The sequence below is a fragment of the Hippocampus guttulatus genome, chromosome 4 (genome assembly GCF_054856545.1).
Source record: "Hippocampus guttulatus isolate MCC_2025c chromosome 4, RoL_Hgut_1.0, whole genome shotgun sequence".
Lineage (NCBI taxonomy): Eukaryota > Metazoa > Chordata > Actinopteri > Syngnathiformes > Syngnathidae > Hippocampus > Hippocampus guttulatus.
In genome coordinates, this window is record NC_141264.1 from 7863647 (window position 1) to 7882839 (window position 19193).

The following is a 19193-nucleotide window of genomic DNA, read 5'->3' on the forward strand; positions in this document are numbered from 1 at the left end:
TCACTTACTCGTAGAAGTGCTCCAATACTATGACACCAATACTACTCATGTACACGCTAAACCTTCTGGGCAAGGTGACGTAGGCGCCAGGTAAGTTGTGTTGAGATACTTAAAAGGATACATGGATCAGAAAACTAAAATCGGCTGCAAAAGTTGTTGCTATAAAAAATTATCTATATGAGTCATGTTCAAAACCAAGCATTCTCATCACAATTGCAAGGCATACTGTTATGATCAAGTATCGGTAGCTAGTATCAGCTAATATTTTAATGTATTGTAAACACTTGTGCTTGGACTCTGTTTCTCTACAGTTACTGGAAGCCGAAACAATGCGCCACATCTTTATGAATTACTACCAGCTGTGCAATGAAATCAGCGACCGGGTTGTGCATCACTTTGTCCACTGCATTGAAACGCACGGACGTCATGTTCTGTACTTGAAGTTCCTGCAAACCATTGTGAAAGCTGAAGGAAAGTATGTGAAGAAATGTCAGGACAAAGTTATGACTGAGGTGAGGGGATTTGCCTCTGTTGTATTAGCTTCAGCAATGTGATGAGTTGTTACTTTCGCCCCCACAAAAAAATCAAATCAATAGTAGATAATCTTTCTTGATGTCATGATTGTCTCATGACTTGCTGAGTTTTTGCTCATTTACAGTTACATCATGGATATGTAAATATTAAATGGCTGTCTGTTTGGGCGCTGCCTGAAATATGTACGCTTCATCAACAGATGTCTCAGGAGCATCATGTTCAGTCAAACTCAGTAATTCAGTTCAATTTTAATCAATTTCAAACAAGGCATTTGTTATTGCAAATATTTCAATTGGGAATGTCCTTAAATAACTGAGGTTGAGCTCCTCAAGCTTGCGATGGTAAAACTTGGATCTTTCTTGTTCTTGCAGCTCGTGAACGGGGGCGAGGATGTCCTGGTGTTCTACAATGACCGCTCCTCATTTCCAGTCTTACTTCAGATGATGGGCTCCGAGCGTGAGCGCACTGATGAAGATGGAGCTCTGGCTTACCACAACACGCTTGTGGAGCTGCTTGCTACTTGCACTGAGGGCAAGAACGTCTACACGGAGCTGAAATGTAACTCTCTGCTTCCACTGGATGACATCATCAAAGTTGTCACAGATGTCAACTGCATCCCGGAGGTAAAGGCTGTGAGGGAACCAAAGGGTAGTTATCTGTCTGCTGCATCCACTGCTGCAGAGATTTTGTTTGTGTGCTGTAATGTAAGTCATCCTCGACATTTCGTTTAGTTGGCATCGCTGTGGGCTAGTGGTTAGCACATCTTCCTCAGTTGAGAGTTTCTATCCATCCATCCATCCATTTTCCGAACCGCTTGATCCTCACTAGGGTTGCGGGGAGTGCTGGAGCCTATCCCAGCTGTCTTCGGGCAGTAGGCGCTGGACACCCTGAATCGGTTGCCAGCCAATCGCAGGGCACACAGAGACGAACAACCATCAAAGCTCACAGTCACACCTAGGGACAATTTAGAGTGTTCAATCAGCCTGCCATGCAGGTTTTTGGAATGTGGGAGGAAACCGGAGTACCCGGAGAAAACCCACGCAGGCCCGGGGAGAACATGCAAACTCCACGCAGGGAGGCCGGAGCTGGAATTGAACCCGGTACCTCTGCACTGTGAAGTCGACGTGCTAACCACTGGACGACCGGGCCGCCAGAGAGTTTCTACGTACAGTCAAATCAAGAGTCTTGCCGTGTGACCTCATCTTGTACTCTGGGTTCCTCTTTCCATAAACTGTAATAAGATTCTAAGATATCAGTTTGGGCATCCATCCATCCATTTTTCGATCCACTTATCCTCACAAGGGTCGCGGGGGGTGCAGGAGCCTATCCTAGCCGTCTTCAGGCAGTAGGCGGGGGCCACCCTGAACCAGTTGCCAGCCAATCGCAGGACACACACAGACAAACAACCATCCACACTCACACCTTGTGACAATTTAGAGTGTTCAATCAGCCTGCCATGCAGGTTTTTGGAATGTGGGAGGAAACCTGAGTAAACGGAGAAAACCCACGCAGGCCCATGGAGAACATGCAAACTCCACACAGGGAGGCCGGAGCAGAATTGAACGCGGTACCTCTGCACTGTGAGGTCAACGTGCTAACCACTGGGCCACCGGGCCGCCAAGGTGTGGGCATGTGAGTGTGAATAGTTGTTCATCGATATGTACCCTGCAATTGGGTAACCACCAGCCCGGGATCCAACTCTGCCTTCATTTAAAGTCAGCTAGAGTAGGCTCTTGCTCACATATGACCTGAATGAGCTCTAGAAAATTGTCAGTGCTAACGTTTTTTCCATTCTTATCTTTTTCTCTGTATAGGTGAAAACTGCATATGTGAACTTTGTCAATCACTGTTATGTAGACACCGAGGTAGAAATGAAAGAGATCTACACCTCCAATCATATCTGGAAGCTGTTCGACAACATCCTGGTTGATATGTCCAGAGTGAGACTCAAATTTCAAGTCCCAAATCCTATCCGGTATGATCAGAAAAACTCTTGGCCAAGTATTTTCTTTGTATTTCTAGGTGTGTAACACGACCACAGACCGGAACCATGCCGATTTGGCCCTTGAAAAGTATGTGACAGAAACAGTGATGGCCATTGTCACGGGATTCTTTAGTTCACCATTTTCTGTGAACCACTCCAACCTTCAGGTATACTTATACAAGAAGTAACCCTACACAATATTAACTAACAAGTATCATTACATTGTTAAAAAAATAAAAGGGAAAGTCATTCCCCCCCCGTTAATTTAGTAACAATTGCTACCGTATTGGCCCGAATATAATGTTTTTTGCATTGAAATAACACTGAAAAAGTGGGGGTCGTCTTATATTCGGGGTCTAGACATTATACCCATTCACGACGCTGGATAGCGCCAGATATCAATGAAGCGAAAGCTAAACTTGTCTCCCCAGGCCAAAGTGAACCTCTGCCACGAAGAATAAAAATGAAAATAGCGGTAGCACGAAGAAGAAAAATAACAAATAGCGGTAAGAAGGAAAAGAGAAGAAAATAATAGAAGAGATAATAGAAAATGGAGAAACGTAGGGACAATCTGGAGAAAGGTGGGTCGAAGATCGGCCAGGTTAACCGGCAGCTGAGGAGAAGTTATGATGTCATTTACATTTCAAAAACCAGAAGCCATTCATTTACGAATGTGATTGCACTTTAGTTTACATATTTAAATGTTCAGATATTAAGATTTGAATGAGGCAAAATAAGATGCTTTTTCTCTCAAATATATTGTTATAATCATTTGTTTCAGATGTACTGTAATTATTTTCTGTATAAAAATTAATTTGGTGTTCAAAAAAGTCTTTTTTTTTTTTAACTTGAGTCTTGAAAAAGAGGGGGTGGTCTTATAATCAGGGCCATCTTATATTCGAGCCAATACGTTAATTTGTTGTGTTGCAAAACTGCTTACTTGTCAGAAAATAAAAAATGTATTACCCCAACAGTGTCAAAACATCATTTTGTGGATTGTTTATAACTTTAATTCTGCAGCAGAGTATCTTAATGACAATAAGACTCATTATTATTATGATCATGATCATAATCATAACAGCACTCTTTAGGGGCTTAGTTTAGTTGTAAGGTAGGGTAGGGACGTTCATTTAGTGTTTGGTTATTTAATAATGAAACGACTATGCATTAGAGGGTCTTTTACATGAACTTTATGTTACGAGCTAATTGTTGTTATCATACGCTAGATTTGCTTAAAGTTTATGAGTAGACATTTGCACCACACTTCATTCCAAGGGGTTTTGTGTCTTCCGTTTTCAACAGACAAACCAATCCATCTTTATCAAGCTGCTCCAGTCAGCTTTCAGGCTCTACAACTGCACATGGGTTAGTCAGAAGGCAAATATTGAGAACTGCATCAGGACACTTGCTGATGTTGGTAAGTACTACTGCTATTTCAATTTGACTGACAGTTTCTCATTTCAACTCATTCGGATGAAAACGGTTTCACCAATTCTCCATGCTTTTTTTTTTCCAGCCAAGGCAAGGGCAATAGCGATCCCAGTTGACCTGGATAGTCAGGTCAACACGCTGTCTCTAAAGGTCCACAGCAACATGGTTCAGCGGGCAGCAAAGGACTGGAGGAGCTCTGCGCGCACACGGCCCCGCAAGGAGCACCTGGGCGGCCCTGACTACAAGACCATCATTGAAAAGTTGCAGGTATTCATTCATCTAATACCCAAAGTCCGAAAAAGCTATCAGCAGGATGGAGAATGCTGAAGTATGCATCCAGTTACTTTTATTGGTCGTGCATTAACTACTTGAAACTAAGAAATGCTGTCTTCACCCATTAATTGAATAAGCTAACTTAATTTAAATGTACAATAACTTCGGAAGTGAATGCAAACGATTTGGTTTGAAAGATGTAGGATACAATTTCATACAATCAAACTTTCCAGAGTATGCTTCAATTGAAGTAATGGCCCAATCAAGTTTCAGAAGGATGCTTGTCCTTCAATTCACAGTCAATTGAATGTGGCAATTAAGAAATTAACTACCTGTCCTGGTATGTAAGTCTAGAATGAAAGCGACTCAGGAGTAACGCCTGCCCTAAATCCTACTGCCTGTACGGGCACCACATTTTTGAATTGTTTCTTATGGGAAATAACATAAAACTGTTAAATCAGTCTTTAAATATAAAGGGGCTAGAACTGAAGAAATGTTGAGTTCTGATTACCAAAATAGTGATTCAACCTTAACGGATAAGCGCCGGCAGGCATTACAACTCGGCAGCGTCTCATCGATTAAATGAAGAGTACCAGTTTTATTTTAGTCTGTTTTTGATCTCACTGCGCTGTCATTTTCAAATCACTTGACCGGAAGAAGCAACTGCCTATTTTTTTTTTTTTTTTTTGTGAATGCATGTCTAGTGCCACTAGTAGTGGATAATTGTGGCTGTAGAAGGAGCATTCACTTTGAAAAAGATCAGGCCAATCTTCCCGGGCAGACAAAATATTTTTGGGAGGAATCAAACAAAGCTAATACTTTTATTTGACATGTGCAGCACACATCAGACAGCCATGGCGGTTCACACACTGGCACAGATGCCTCCCCGTTATCACCCACCCACGCTCCAACATACGACGGCAGCCAAAACAACACAAGACACGTTTTTTTTCCTCAACCTTGCAAGGTGATCAAGCACATTAGGTACTCACTCTCTTCAGTGTCTAATGAGACTGAACGCTAGTGCGGCAGCATTGGCCTTGCCTCTCGCCACTCTAGTACATTAATGACTAGTCAAATTGCAGCTTTTGTGATGAGAAAATCACACTTATCAAATTGCAGCTTATATTGCACATGCAATTTTGCAATATTGCACATTACGTTTTCAGCCCGGGTGAAAAGGCAGATTTGGTGAGAAGGCTCGTAACATTCAGATTTGTTGTGTTTATTTGAAGAAGTACCGGTACTCTGCCGCAAAATAAATATGAAATATAAAAGAACAGAATTGAGACAGCTTTCAGCAATGATATACTCAATTCGTCTCGGTGAATCCCCGCATTTCTTTCTGCACGCCATTTACATACATTTTTTTTCTTCCAAAATGAAATCAGCTTTTCGATCATTTTGGTTCCAAATGAAATGATGAATGTGCCCATGCATGTGCAGGGTGTGGTGTCCCATTTGGAAGAGCAGTTCAGTCCGATGGTTGAGGCCGAGTTTTCCGTGCTGGTGGATGTCCTCCACAGTCCTGAGCTGCTGTTTCCTGAGGCCGCTCGCCTGCGTTGTGAGAGTGGAGCTTTCATGTCAAAGTAAGTCACTATCACACCAGATTTAAGGCTCAAGTAAAACAGAAACTTCACAAGGTCCAGTTGACATGTCAAGTTTTCATCTTCCACTTAGATAAACTACCCGGAAAGGCAAATGTAATTTCACCCTTCCCTTGAACTTGCACGAATTTGTTTTCCTTGCTAAAGTGGTGCAACTTGATAAGGATTTAATCCATTTGTTTTGTTGGTTTTTTTGCTCCACAGACGACGACTACTTCTAATCCGCAAAAGACTTTCAAAGTATCTCTTTTTAATATCAGATCACTTAATAACATAATAATTTATTTCTTAACGAGATCCTGATTTAAAATCATAGTCTTGATTGTTTGTTTTGTCAGATTTGACTGGGCACAAATGCAGCATTGGTTCATTTGAAACGCCCCTTCCCAACTTCAACTTTGGTCCTTATCATCCCCTCATTAGGAGTGTCAACACAAATCACACCTATTTAGATTCAACAATCTCCGATCACTTTTGTAATATTTTCACCATGAATTGTTTATAAAAACAAATAAGGCAATTCCAGAACGCAGCGCTGCCTCCATTAATGGCTGAATTGTCTCCTAATTTTATTAACCTTTTAACAGAATGCTCCGCAGACATTTTACCTTCCTCTTGCAGTCATAGCTGTCCGTCACAGTGCCTGCAGAGATCCTATTGAAAGCAAGAGCATTTACTCTCAATCATATAGCGTCAACATAGTCCTCCCAAAGAAACCCCCGCAAACAAACACACGAGACAGTCGGGGTGGGGTCTCTTTCTGTCAGTCGTCAATAAAACCAGCGTCCATCAGTGACGGACTGATGGACCATCCATGCGAACTCTTTGCGTTAGCCTGCTCTCATCTTAATACACAAACCCAATTCCGATAAGGTTATGGCGTCGTGTTAACTCCTTCACTCCCAAAGACATATTTATATGTCTTTTCAGAACTCACACATTCATGTACTTAGGTTTTCTTTTTTCCTCGCTTTTTTTTTCCAAGACTGAAAGTTTTTTTTTTTTTTAAACGGGTCTGAAAATGGCTGGTACTGAATGAGTTAAACATGAGAAAAAACAGAATACAATGATTTGCAAATCATGTTCAACCTATATTCAATCGAATACACTTCAAGGACAAGATATTTCATGTCCACACTGATGAACTTTTTTGTTTTTTTGCAAGTGATCATTAACTTTGAATCTTATGGCTGGAACACATTCCAAAAAAAGCTGGGTCATGTGACCTCTCGGAAGGAAAAAAAAAAGAAGCAAAATCTGATTGGAGCTTATACATGACTTTATCACTCTGGCAGGCTTATCAAACACACCAAGAAGCTGATGGACAAAGAGGAAAAGCTTTGCATTAAGATCCTGAAGACACTCAGAGAGATGCTGGACAAAAAGGACTGGTTTCAGGAGTCTGTGAGTAGTCCGCCCACCTCTTTTTTGGCTCACAGATGGAAAGCCCTTGCTTGTAATGAGGTGAACACCCCCCCCCCCCTCCCCCCTAAAAGATTGTTATCCGCTTAGCCTTGTTTCTAAGTGTCAGCAGTGCTCTGCTGCTACCGGCAACCCTCATTCTCTTCCATGTCTGTGAGCCAAGAATCTCCCTCATCTGTATGCAGTGGGCCTTTCTGAGTTACATAAGGATAGGAGGCACTTGAGGACACAGACTGAGAGGGAGAGTAGCAGGAGGAAGGATGAGGGGTGATGTCTGAACAAGCAAATCAATACCGCAGCGGTGTGTGTGGAGGACACGTTTGGGTTTAGTTTTGGGGAGGGAATAACATCACCTGATTGAGGGAAGTGACCGCATGTGAGTGTTTTTGTCTGGGTGGAAAGTACAGCGAGGGCACTGCAAAAGTCAGGTCATTAACCACCAGCATGAGGATTGCTTCCAGGCATAGGGGAAGTTCCTCCTCTCAGGATATGCAACTTTATTTTGTTGTAGGCACAAGCTTGCATCACTTTTATGGATATTGGTGTTCCTTATTTCAATGCCTGTTTTTTTGTATTCCGAGTATCACTTCTGTTTTGTATGCTACTATTGTGAGCATTAGTGAGAGAGTTGGCTTGAGGCTAGTTTACATCGAGCCTTTTATACTAATTAGAATGAAACCAAATGCCCAACCCAATGAGAATACCCCATGTGAACACCTATTGGAATAAACAGGCCGAATTTGAAGGGAATTATTCACAATGGCCGCCCGCTATTCGCGGGGTATAGGGCCCAGGCCTGCCCGCCAATACGGAAAATCTGTGTAATATTGACCCCCAATGGAATGCATTGAGAGGGGGGAAAAACTTATTTTTTTTTATTTTTTATTAACCTCCAAATGTTCAGCAAAAACACTGATAGATATCTGGCATGTGTTTTTCAAGAAACCAGGGGAAAAATGCCCCCCACCCCCAAATAAATAAATCACCTCACAACCCCCACCCCACAAATACGTACAAGAAATCCTATACATTTAAATTAGGGCCCGGTGATATGGCTGTCTATTGATAACTAATTGCATGTTTTTTTGGTTTTACCTAATCAAAAGAAGTTGAAATATTGAAATAGGCTAAAGAAAATAAAATGAAGCACAACTATCATAACATTTCCCTGTTTTTCCAAAATATCTGGAAGAAAAAAACTTTAAGGACCGTTGATTATTAAAAAAAAAAAGGCGACACGGCTAGTTATCAAGCTTAATGCATGAAGTAAAAATATTGTTTATTTGAATAGACCATTATTCTATAGAATTCTCAGTCTGATACTCAAATAGTGAAATATTCGATAGCTGCAGCCCTATGCATTCAACCTCCCCGCTATTGGTTTTATTGCTTCATAAAACCCTTGTTTTATGTCCCTGGGATTAACCTACAAAAAAATGCTCCTCAAATGAAGTAATGGCTCCACAAACCAAAAAGTTATTTTGAGTCTCGTGAATATTTTTGAATATTGATAAGAAAACTGCTCTTTCAAAACCTGTGGCATTTTTGACCAATGAAAACTCCTTGAAAAAGGGCCTGCCGCTCATTATCAATTCACAAGATCTTGCAAACCCAATAAAAAGAATATTATTGAAAAAAATATTCTGTTATGGACTCTTAATCGCCGACTTCATATTTCAGTGCCTTCTCTTGTACAGGTTATTTTTAGGATTTGAATTAGGACTCATCTGCACTGATTCTAGACCAGGGGTACCCATTATGTCGATCACGATCGACAGGTAGATCGCAGACTGGTCCCAAGTCGATCACGAGGGGTGAAGAGCAGAAAAACAAACAAACAACCATTTGTGTATCTTTGTGCATGTTAGTAATATATTTTTTTGTGTTAATGTACACTGCACTCTAATCATCCTATCAGTCACATTTTCACAAAAAGTATTTAAAAAAATAAAATAAAATAAAGATGGTAAATCTTTATCCTACGGTGGCGCGTGACCTGCGTCACCGGAAGGAAGTTGTTCGCGCTGTGATCAGAGCTGTTGCGCTATATCTTTTATCGCTATTATTCTCATTCAGAGTTTGTTTCGTGTACAATTCACCGAGGGCATGAGCAAAAAATAGGAATCTAGAGGGCCGAGGGGAGCACTTTAAGCTATAGAAATCCAAGTGAAGAGGGAGAACTATATCACACATAATGTGATGAAGGACAAGTTGTTTCTTCAAGTAATATGAAATTTGGTGTTTAAAATTCAATTTAGCTGCTTATTTGGGGGGTTTAGTGAAGATGGGTCATTTTGACCCGGAGGACACAGGGTGTGTACAGGAAATGAGGACAACAGGAGGGTTAAAATGGTACATGTGAGCTACGATAGTTAACAGTCTGCAAAAGTGTGTCGCACACCTCCGTGTCAGGCTGTTGCTCATCATGGCGTGCGTATGTGCGTGCGCGGTAAGGGTCGATCGCAGGAGGCTGGTTGATCGAAAACTCGATCTTCAGTCCAAAAAGTTTGGACACCCCTGTTCTAGACACTCTGTGCTGGATGTAGCAAAGCAGCCCAAGAACATCGTCCTAGAGGAAAAAGAAACTCCGATGGTCACAGCTCAAGGGGACGTTTTTATGCACCATCATCTGACATCTGTAAACTGAATCCAAGATTGAAGAGTCAAAACTAGTAGAATAAAAAATAACCAATACACCAAATAAGCAGTGTTATGCGCAGAAGAGTAATATAGAAAAGCTTAAATTCCCTGAATAAATGTACGCAACCTCTCAGCAAATTAAGGGACGTCATTTTTTGCTAGTGGCAAATTCCCCCCCCCCGGTCTTTGTTACCTGTCATTTCCTTCACCCTTTTACATTTACATTTTCTGATACTGTATTCTCTATCTCATTATCTAATCATGCCCCATTAGTACAGAATAAGATCAGAGAGAGTGGATCGTCTCTCTTTAAACTGTGGAACAGGGCATTCAAAAAGCCAGACAGTGCGCAGAGGTAGGATAAATATCGGGTTGTGTAGGTGTGTGTGCTCAAGCATGTCTCTGTGGCCTCTGTCATATCCTCGTAGCCCTGAGCGTGGAGCTGCAGCCTCGCCGCACAGTGGGAGGGAGGGAGGGAGCGAAAGAAGTTGATGGAAATAATGAGAGAGAGAGAGAGAAAACCAGACAAGGAGAGGGAGACGGAGTGACAGCATTAGCATTAGAGGCTGGTGGCTCTAGGGTGTGATGAGTTGGTGGGGGGTGGGGCGGGGGGCTGAGGAGGAAGGGAGGGAGGCAGCCATGTGAGGATCCATGTGAGCGGAAGAGGGGGGGAAAAAAAGTGTGCGGCGGCTGCAGAGTGAGGGATTGGAGAGAAGCGGCGTCTGTTCAGTCCATGTGGAGAGAGGGCAGGGGTTGTACTTATGTAATAGCCCGCAGTAGCTGAGCCAACGTCACGTGGAATATCACATTCTCGCTCACGCCCTCCCCTCCCTCCTTCGTCTCTCTCCTCTGTCTGCTCGCTGATGTTCTCTTCCTCCTTTAGTCTCCCCTTCAGGCTTTGTCTGAGTTCATCACTTTCTGGATGTACACCTGGGTGGTCAACAGAGTAACCGAAGAGTGACACGGACACCTTTTCCAAATAGTTATCTTCTAATGGCTTGAATGGTAGTGTGCGTGTGTGTGTGGGGGGGGGGGGGTGCATGAGAAGGATAAAATGTCATTCAAATACTGTATGTTCACAATACTTCATTATTTTACTGAGAGATATACACCCATGTTTGTTTGGAGAGGAACGGAAATGTTTTTTGTGTCAAAATATGAGGAGTTTCTTGGAATATTGATAGTCTTATTGTACTTTATATCACTCATCAGATCCTTTCACACTTTCAGCATTCGGTCGCTTTTAATCAAACCCTGTTTTCCTCTATAATGTGACACGTTAGGTGATGTTTGAGTCCTGAGCACAATAAATGAATTTAGTGCTGACCAGTTCCAAACAAAGGTATGTGTGGTTTGCGTGTGGTGGGACAGCGAGGTGACACCAATCCAATCCAGCTGCCAAATGAAGCAGCCTTGGTCTTAATAGCCCTGCCAAACACGTCTTCAATTTAGCATGTATGAGGTTAGCATGTTGTTTCATACCATCTTTATTGCACATACAGTATTTACATTAAAAACTGGTGGCATATCACCAATGAAAAATGTCACCAAAAAATGAATGAATACTAAAATATTGATCATCTCATCTCAACGTAGTCGCAAATTTTCCGTATTTACTCAATGTGAAATTTTCGCCTAAGATGCCACAATTTATTGTTGTATACCTGTAAATTGCAACATGTGGATACAGTTTATTTTTTATTTTTTGTACTGTACCTTCTGCCATCTAACTGAAGAGTGTTTTCTTATGCTCCCTGTGACTATACCACTGGCAAAAGATAGATGGGCGGAGGTATACAGTATTTGAAATGAATATCTAAAACTTTTCTGGCAAATTAAGTGGTCCACTAGTTGGGAATCACTTGACTGAATGAAATCTTTTTTTACCCCCCTATTGTGTGTGAACACATTTTTTCAAGACATGCCCTTAAAGTGCAATAGTGGTATTTGCTGCTGAATTGTAATCGATTTTCCAGACACCGTCATGCATGCTCATGCATGTATATATTGGGAGAGCTTTTGTTTTTGCCACTCGCCATCTCTATTCACCTCTCTTTTTTTTTTTCACACTTATCCCCGTCAGTCTCTGCCATGCTGTCTGTCCTTTATTTTCTCTCACTTGCCAAGTTTAACACCACCTGCCCAAGGCAAAGCAGATTTACAGATTACCACCCAGTCGATGCTAAGCACATCGCATGCGGCCATGTACCGGTATATGGTAAGGCTCGCTTAGACACATGCACACTCCGAGGCATGCATTGCCATTCTGGCTGTCCCTGTATCAACTCTGCCATGCTTTGACCTTTATCTGAATTCAAGCTGTCTTCTGTGACCAGCCAGGAAGTTGAAGTCAGTTAGTTTAAACTGTGTGACCCATAATAAGAAATGTAATTCCAAACCTTAAAATGCTAATGTGGAAGCCCTTCAGTCGAAAGTGTTAATGACATGGGAAATGGGCATCCTTGATTCAGCAGTCAGGTGTCTCCATATTATGTTCTGGTTTCCACAGTGACAAGAGAGCACGTGTTGTTTGTCTGCTCTGACCGTGACTGGGCACAGGAAGTGTGTGTGTGTGTGTATGTGTGTGTGTGTGTGTGTGTGTGTGTGTGTGTGTGTGTGTGTGTGTGTGTGTGTGTGTGTGCGCGCGTGCGTGTGTGCGCGTGTGTGTGCGCGCGCGCACGCATGTGCTCAAAATTCAGTCTATTCAGCACACCCACTAAATGGACAAATAACTTTTTTTTCACACAAAAGCTACACAACTTTATAACCCTCACATATGTACCTGTAAATACAAATGAAAATTAAAAACATCCATTCATTGATTGCAAACTGGCGTTAATTGTCTCAAACGCCTTTTGTAAAACAAAAACAAAATAATTACGTTTTCATGCTTTTTAGTTTTCAAAACTAACACCACAAAGAAGAGAGCAGTAGCACGAGAGTTTTAAATGTGTGTAAAACTCCATACAACACCACCAAGAAGGCAAACACCAACAACAACAACAGAAAAACACATTTTAATTGGGGCGAAAAAAGGAAATGGTTCGTCGCTTACCCAGTGACTTCAGGGCTCTGAACTGGGGCCCCTGCTTTTCACCATCTTCCCCCTCACCTCCTGTTGATCCGAAATTAGCAACTGGCTCACCTCTAACTTTATGCAATTAAATAGTGCCAAAGCAGAAGTGCAATGAAAATAACAACAATAATAATAATTACATGATGTGAAAAACAATTGTAAATAGCACTGCGATTTATCCCTTTTGTATTTATATTGCACTTAATTGAACGGTGTTTGTTTGTTTTTTCTTCTTTCTACCCACATTCTTGCTGCTGGAGGCTGTAAATTTCCCCAGTGTGGGACAAATAAAGGATATCTTAATTAGTTAATCACTCCTTAGTGTACCCTTGCCCCCATTTAAAGAATCTGGGGGTCATTCATAGCACACTATCATACTGTTTGCATATCAGTAAATAACATAACGGGCGTTATGGCGGCCAACTGGTTAGCATCTCCTCCTCACAATGCAGAGGTCCAGGTTTCGACTCTGGGCTCCGGCCTTGCTGTGTGGGGTTTGCATTTTCTCCCCGTACTTGCGTGGGTTTTCTCCAGGTACTCCGGTTTCCTCCCACATTCCAAAAACACGCATCGTAAGTTAATTGAGCACACTTAATTGTCCTTAGGTGTGATTTTGTGTGAATAGTTGTTGGTCTATGTGCGCCCTGTGATTGGCTGGCAACCAGTTCAAAGTTTACCCCGCCTACTGCTTGAAGACAGCTGGGATAGGCTCCAGCATGCCCGCAAGTCGCATGTGGTAAAGTTTGCACGTATAATGGATGAACGGATGGATAAATAATATAACTCACTAGTCTTACTTCCACCTGCTTAGTATCAACAGACTCCACGCTCCCTCACCACTCCATTCTGTTCAGGGCACCAGACGAACTTTTTCCTTTTTTTTTTTAATAGGAGCACAAATGTATCTTGCAAAGTACATTTATTGACAACACATGCCCCTCTATTCTTTTTCAAGAATGGAAACAGTTGACTCATTGTAAACATAATAAACAGTAAACACAGTTTGGGGGACTTTGAAAGGAGCTAATAATGCATTCTTGGGATTGGGAAAACCTGCAAATTATCTGCATCATTGTTTCATTTGGGGCCATTAAAGCTGAGGGAGAAAAAGTCACAGCTTGTAGTCCAAAGAGTTTGTTGAATTGTGGTATGCTTTGTATTTATCTCCTTTCGTTTTACTTACATTTTCATCATAAATGCAAATGGTTCGGGCTCTCCCTTAGAGATAAGGCGAGAAGCTCGGTCATCCGGGAGGGGCTCAGAGTCGAGCCACTTCTCCTCCACATCGAGAGGAGCCAGATGAGGTGGCTTGGGCATCTGATTCGGATGCCTCCTGAACGCCTCCCTGGTGAGGTGTTCCGGGCATGTCCCACCGGGAGGAGACCCCGAGGACAACCCAGGACACGCTGGAGAGACTATGTCACCCAGCTGGCATGGGAACGCCTCGGGATCCCCCGGGGAGAGCTGGAAGAAGTCGCTAGGGAGAGAAGTCTGGGCCTCCCAGCTAAAGCTGCTGCCCCCGCGACCCGGCCCCGGATAAGCGGAAGAAGATGGATGGATGGATGCAAATGGTTGCTGAATAGGAAAGTAAACATGACCTCCACCCATCCATTTTCTTCCACTTAATTGCCTTACAAAAAGATAGTGAGCTATAATCATGTGATGTTGGTTGAGTGTGTGGCTGTTGTGTGTAAGGTTTTGCTAGGTGGTGCTATTAAGCCAATTGTATCTGTCAGTAATAATGAACGTGCATGTACCCTCTGCTTTTGTTTGTTTGGTTTTTTTTCATTGCATTTAGCGCACGCTGTGTGACATCATCCTATTTGCCCTCATCCAAATTTGGTGTGGCGTCATCCCAGGCTTTGTGTCTGTTTGTGATGTCTCATCCATGACAAAGACCCGCACAGCTTGGGGAGAAATGTTTCATATTGTTTGTACACTCAGCCCTATACATCAGAATACTAAAATGATCTAGGAAGACATTACTTTCAGACCATACTGTATGTTAAACTTGTTGGGAAAATAAACATCAATCATTATGAAACAAACATGCTGTGCTTGGACAAAAACCTTTTTTGAACAAGTCAGTCCTTCCAATTTCAATCTGGTTCAGGAATCACATGCAACCCTCCATCGAACAGTTTTGAACGCTTGTTTATCCTGCAAACATTCTTGAAGCGGTCTCACCAATTGCTCTCACATTCGGGCCTAATTTGTTTTGCTGTTGTGCCGGTTTGCTGGATAAAAGCATTTTCTGTGCCGTGACACAGTGTATCTCGAAAACATTGTAACTCGGTCATGTGATGAGCGTGCAGCATTTCATGAAATCCCTGGTTGTGGGCATTAATCAGAGTTGAGTTAATTCGATTAGAGGATAACAGCGTTACTGATAAAATAATGCACCAAAAACATAACCTGTGATTAAGATTTAAATCATAGACACTCCTGTTAACATCATCCAAATGATCACTCACAATCCTAAATTGATGTCCTGCTCAACTTATTTTCAAGAAAACAGAGGTCAATGAAAATGTCTGAACCTAAAACGGCGAGTGCAATCTTTCCACCTGTCACTCGCGATAGAAAAATTATTTCTCTTAAAATCACTCAGGATTCCTTTGCCGTTAGTGTTTACCAGGTGGTCTTCTGTCTCAATAATGCATTTCATCTCTTGGAACAGTGTAGCAAATTCCTTTATTTTTGTTGTAGACTGTTTAATATTTTCATACGGCATCAAAGATTAATGTGAGAAAAGAGAGAGAAAACAGAACAGATTTTATTTCCTTTGATTTACATCTGGATATTGAACACAAATTTGTTTAAATCAACCTGTTGGAAGTAGGAACATGTGACTCTTGTACTTTTTTTTTCCCCCTCTTCTCCAAGGTGTGCACTGTTACATTGATTATTATAATTGATATGTCGGCCTGGGCTCGAGCCATCCTTGTGTAACTCTGTCTTTGCGGCAAAGGGCCGCTCACGGCTCCTCTTGCTGATGGCCCTCCATGATGGTGCTTCTTTAGTCTCCTCTGTACTCAGCCTTGCCTCGGGCAGCTGAACTCTGAACTCTGTATTTAATAATCTTTTAAACAGCCCCTACTTTGGTGTTGCACAGAAATTCAATAATTGATCCCTGATCGGGTTCTGATCGGCTCCTCCCTATCATGCCCTTCCAAGTCACACTGTCATTGCTCATTGAGCACAGAAGTCCCCCAACAGAACGAGGGAGTCCCAGGGGGAGTTTTGTCTGGAACCCCCTCCAAGGACTCTGGAAAGGGGGGCGCATAATCACAAATAACATTCAGGACCCATCCCCCCACCAGAAGATGGAGGGACCCCCGTCTGAGCAATGGAAAACTTACTTGTGATATTTGTAATCGTCACTGGGGTCTTTTGAGCCATGCTTTTTCTGGTTCCTTCACTCAGGACATGTTTGCCAGAGGTGCCAAGGGCATAACGCCTCAGATTACTTCGCTCCGAGGAGCATTAGTACACACAAACCCCTTCAGCGCGATAAGATGGCAGCTCGCGGAAGGGTTGACGTGACATAAATTGTAAATCAATTCGAATTCTTCAGAAACATGTTGAATGTCGATTGAAAGCAGGATGCCTCCAAACTGATTTAGATATCCTTCATCATGTAATAAGATGACACACACACACACACATACTTCCAAAACAACAAAGCAATTCATCCGGGGAAAGAAATGCATTTTAGACCGACCTTGCTTAATGTCCTAAACAAGACTTGAACCTTATAAAACATTTTACCAATCGGAAGAGGTTGTGGTGGAAGCATCACAGAAAATATTCAAACTAAACATCAAGTCTCTCACAAGTCTGTTGGTCAGCTAGGTTTGCTCACCTAAAAATGTGGTATTAAATGCAAATATTGCGATTAATTCAATTTCAGATGTGGATGCATATAGGAAATGTAAGTACTTTGAATAAAAGCTGCATGTTAATTTATGTTGTCCAAACCAAGTCATTCCAGTCGATAGCAAAAGTAAAGGCATTAGCCTCAGTGTTCCAATACTTTGGTCGGGGAATGTACCGGTACATGGCTTTGTGAGGTACCAAGAAACACATGCTTGTATCCGCTACATACATGATTAGCCTGACTTTATTTGTATAGTATTTTTAGTATTAATCCATTTAGTATGGATTTAGTGCATTTTTTTCCCCCCCATAATGTGTCTTGTGTGCGTCACCTGAGTAGGCTTCACTCGTAGCTGTCTGCATGATTCAGATCTCATTTATTTGGCTAACATTCTGCTCCCAATGACCCGAGTTTCACAGACGATTGACCTTGTCTGAATGTAATCGAGCAAAGGGCAACCTCTTTCATTTTTCCTCCATGCTTCTGTGTAGGAGAACAAAATACAGATAGCAGAAATGCAAGGCAAAGAAAAGATGGAAGTTGAGCGGGAGGAGGGGAAACGTGGAGGTGGGGTGGGGGGTGTAAATGCCGGAGGTGGGGACCCGCAGCTCTGGACACCAGAGCTGCAATGTGGCGTGCTGGTGCACATTTTAATACCCCAACATAAACCTGCACCAAACTTGATTGTGTTTCCTCTGCAACCTTGTACACATCAGTACATACATCAGTTACTCTACAGTAACTCTATTTCTGTCACTCCTCTCATGGCTACTACATGTCTGACTGGAGGGTTTCTCGTCAATGCAGCAGCAAGATGAGTCAGACTGGGCTGACTCTCCTCTGCCGACATCCTGCCTGCCGTCTCCCCCCCACCCCTGCGGAGCGAGCCAGCAGACTGCAGCAACCTTAGGAGAGACAGCAAGCAAAACCCCCAGAGAGTTTCTTCTCAGTCATACTTTTCTCTTTCAATTTATACAAAACTAACACGTCCTGGTAAAAAGAGGGAGCGTTGAGTCAAACATGATTCTAGCTGCAATAAGTTAGAAAGCGTGCTTTGGGATGAGTTTGTAATGTCTTTCTTGTAGTCACACACAGACTGTGTCTGTGCATTGCTGCATGGAAATGAGGAGGGCTCAGTGGATTCTCAACTTTTGTTCAAGAAGGATGTGTGCGTGCGTGCTGGTGTTTGTGTGAATACTCAGCCAGCCAGACAGTGCAGGCAGACAAGTGTCTCCACTGACTGCAGATGAGATGTTTACTGACACAGAGCATCAGCTGCATGTGCACGTCCACGTCTTCTGCTGGACTGCACCGAACCAGCCACGGTGGTGAGGTGTGACACTGCCTCATTGGTTTCTGTATGCAGTTGAAACACTTTATGGTATCCTTGACAATGTTAGTGCAGTATTCGCATTGGGGATGCAATTATGCAACTGGTCGGTCAGCATGTTAATCTGTGATGTTTCTCATGCAGCGCTAGATTTAAGCTATCAGGTGATCCGATTCATAACTAGAAGGAAACTACAGCCAATCTCTATCGCACGTTTCACAGGGGTTTTTTTCTGTTTTTTTCCTTCCTCAGGTTGTCTTTTAAATTTTTGGGCTGTATAAGTCACTTATACATAGTCCATAACACATTTTGGGAATTGAGAGATGGCTCTTACTTGATAGAGTTTTCTGTTTAGCCTTTTTATGGACCATTGGGTCCCTCCCAATACACCTGACAAAAAGTACATATGTCTAGAAACATACTGTCATTTATTTCATTGTCAGAATCTTGATAGTTCTAGGGGGACTAAAAACGGCTTTAAAATATATTCAACCTACATTTGCAAGAAGGCTTATGTGGTTTTAACTGTATGTTTTCATTCCATTCAGGGAAAGGAGTTGAGAGAGATTCTCCTCACTCGCTACTTTGGAAATCAAAGACTGATTTCGAAGTCCGAGAGCGGGAGTGTAAACAGCTCCCATGCTTGTTTTCCCAAGCCAACATTTGGAGGTACCGTGTAGAAAATGAGCCAAGTTCACAAAGCAGAGCAAAACCTTTTTGGGATAGACCACCAACTTGACTGTGCAAGTTTCAATTACAATTTGAAGGATTTCTATTGACATGGCCGAAATGTATGATTGATGTCTGCAGGAGGTTCGCTCACAGCGGACTTTGACAAGCCATGCAGTAGCGTAATGGAGATCCAGTGTCAGCTGGACAACGTTGGGGCATCTGAGCTAGTGATTGACCTTATTGTCAACACGAAGAACGACCAAGTATTTGAGGAGAGTGTTCTTTTGGGGATCGCCCTTCTGCAAGGCGGAAATACACAGATCCAGGTGATTGGCATAGACTCG

At 42.4% G+C, this 19193-nt stretch overlaps 1 protein-coding gene across 3 annotated transcripts in view; it reads left to right on the plus strand.

The window, feature by feature from the left end:
- Nucleotides 1–19193, plus strand: part of itpr2 (inositol 1,4,5-trisphosphate receptor, type 2) — a 70982-nt gene that overhangs the window by 33332 nt on the left and 18457 nt on the right. For all 3 annotated transcript variants that reach the window (XM_086108549.1, XM_086108550.1, XM_086108551.1), the window contains exons 30-39: nt 312–512; nt 906–1157; nt 2349–2474; nt 2557–2685; nt 3821–3935; nt 4035–4216; nt 5669–5811; nt 7125–7233; nt 18726–18846; nt 18988–19175. In XM_086108549.1, coding sequence (XP_085964675.1) covers nt 312–512; nt 906–1157; nt 2349–2474; nt 2557–2685; nt 3821–3935; nt 4035–4216; nt 5669–5811; nt 7125–7233; nt 18726–18846; nt 18988–19175 — 1566 coding nt within the window. The remainder of the gene's footprint in view (nt 1–311; nt 513–905; nt 1158–2348; nt 2475–2556; nt 2686–3820; nt 3936–4034; nt 4217–5668; nt 5812–7124; nt 7234–18725; nt 18847–18987; nt 19176–19193) is intronic.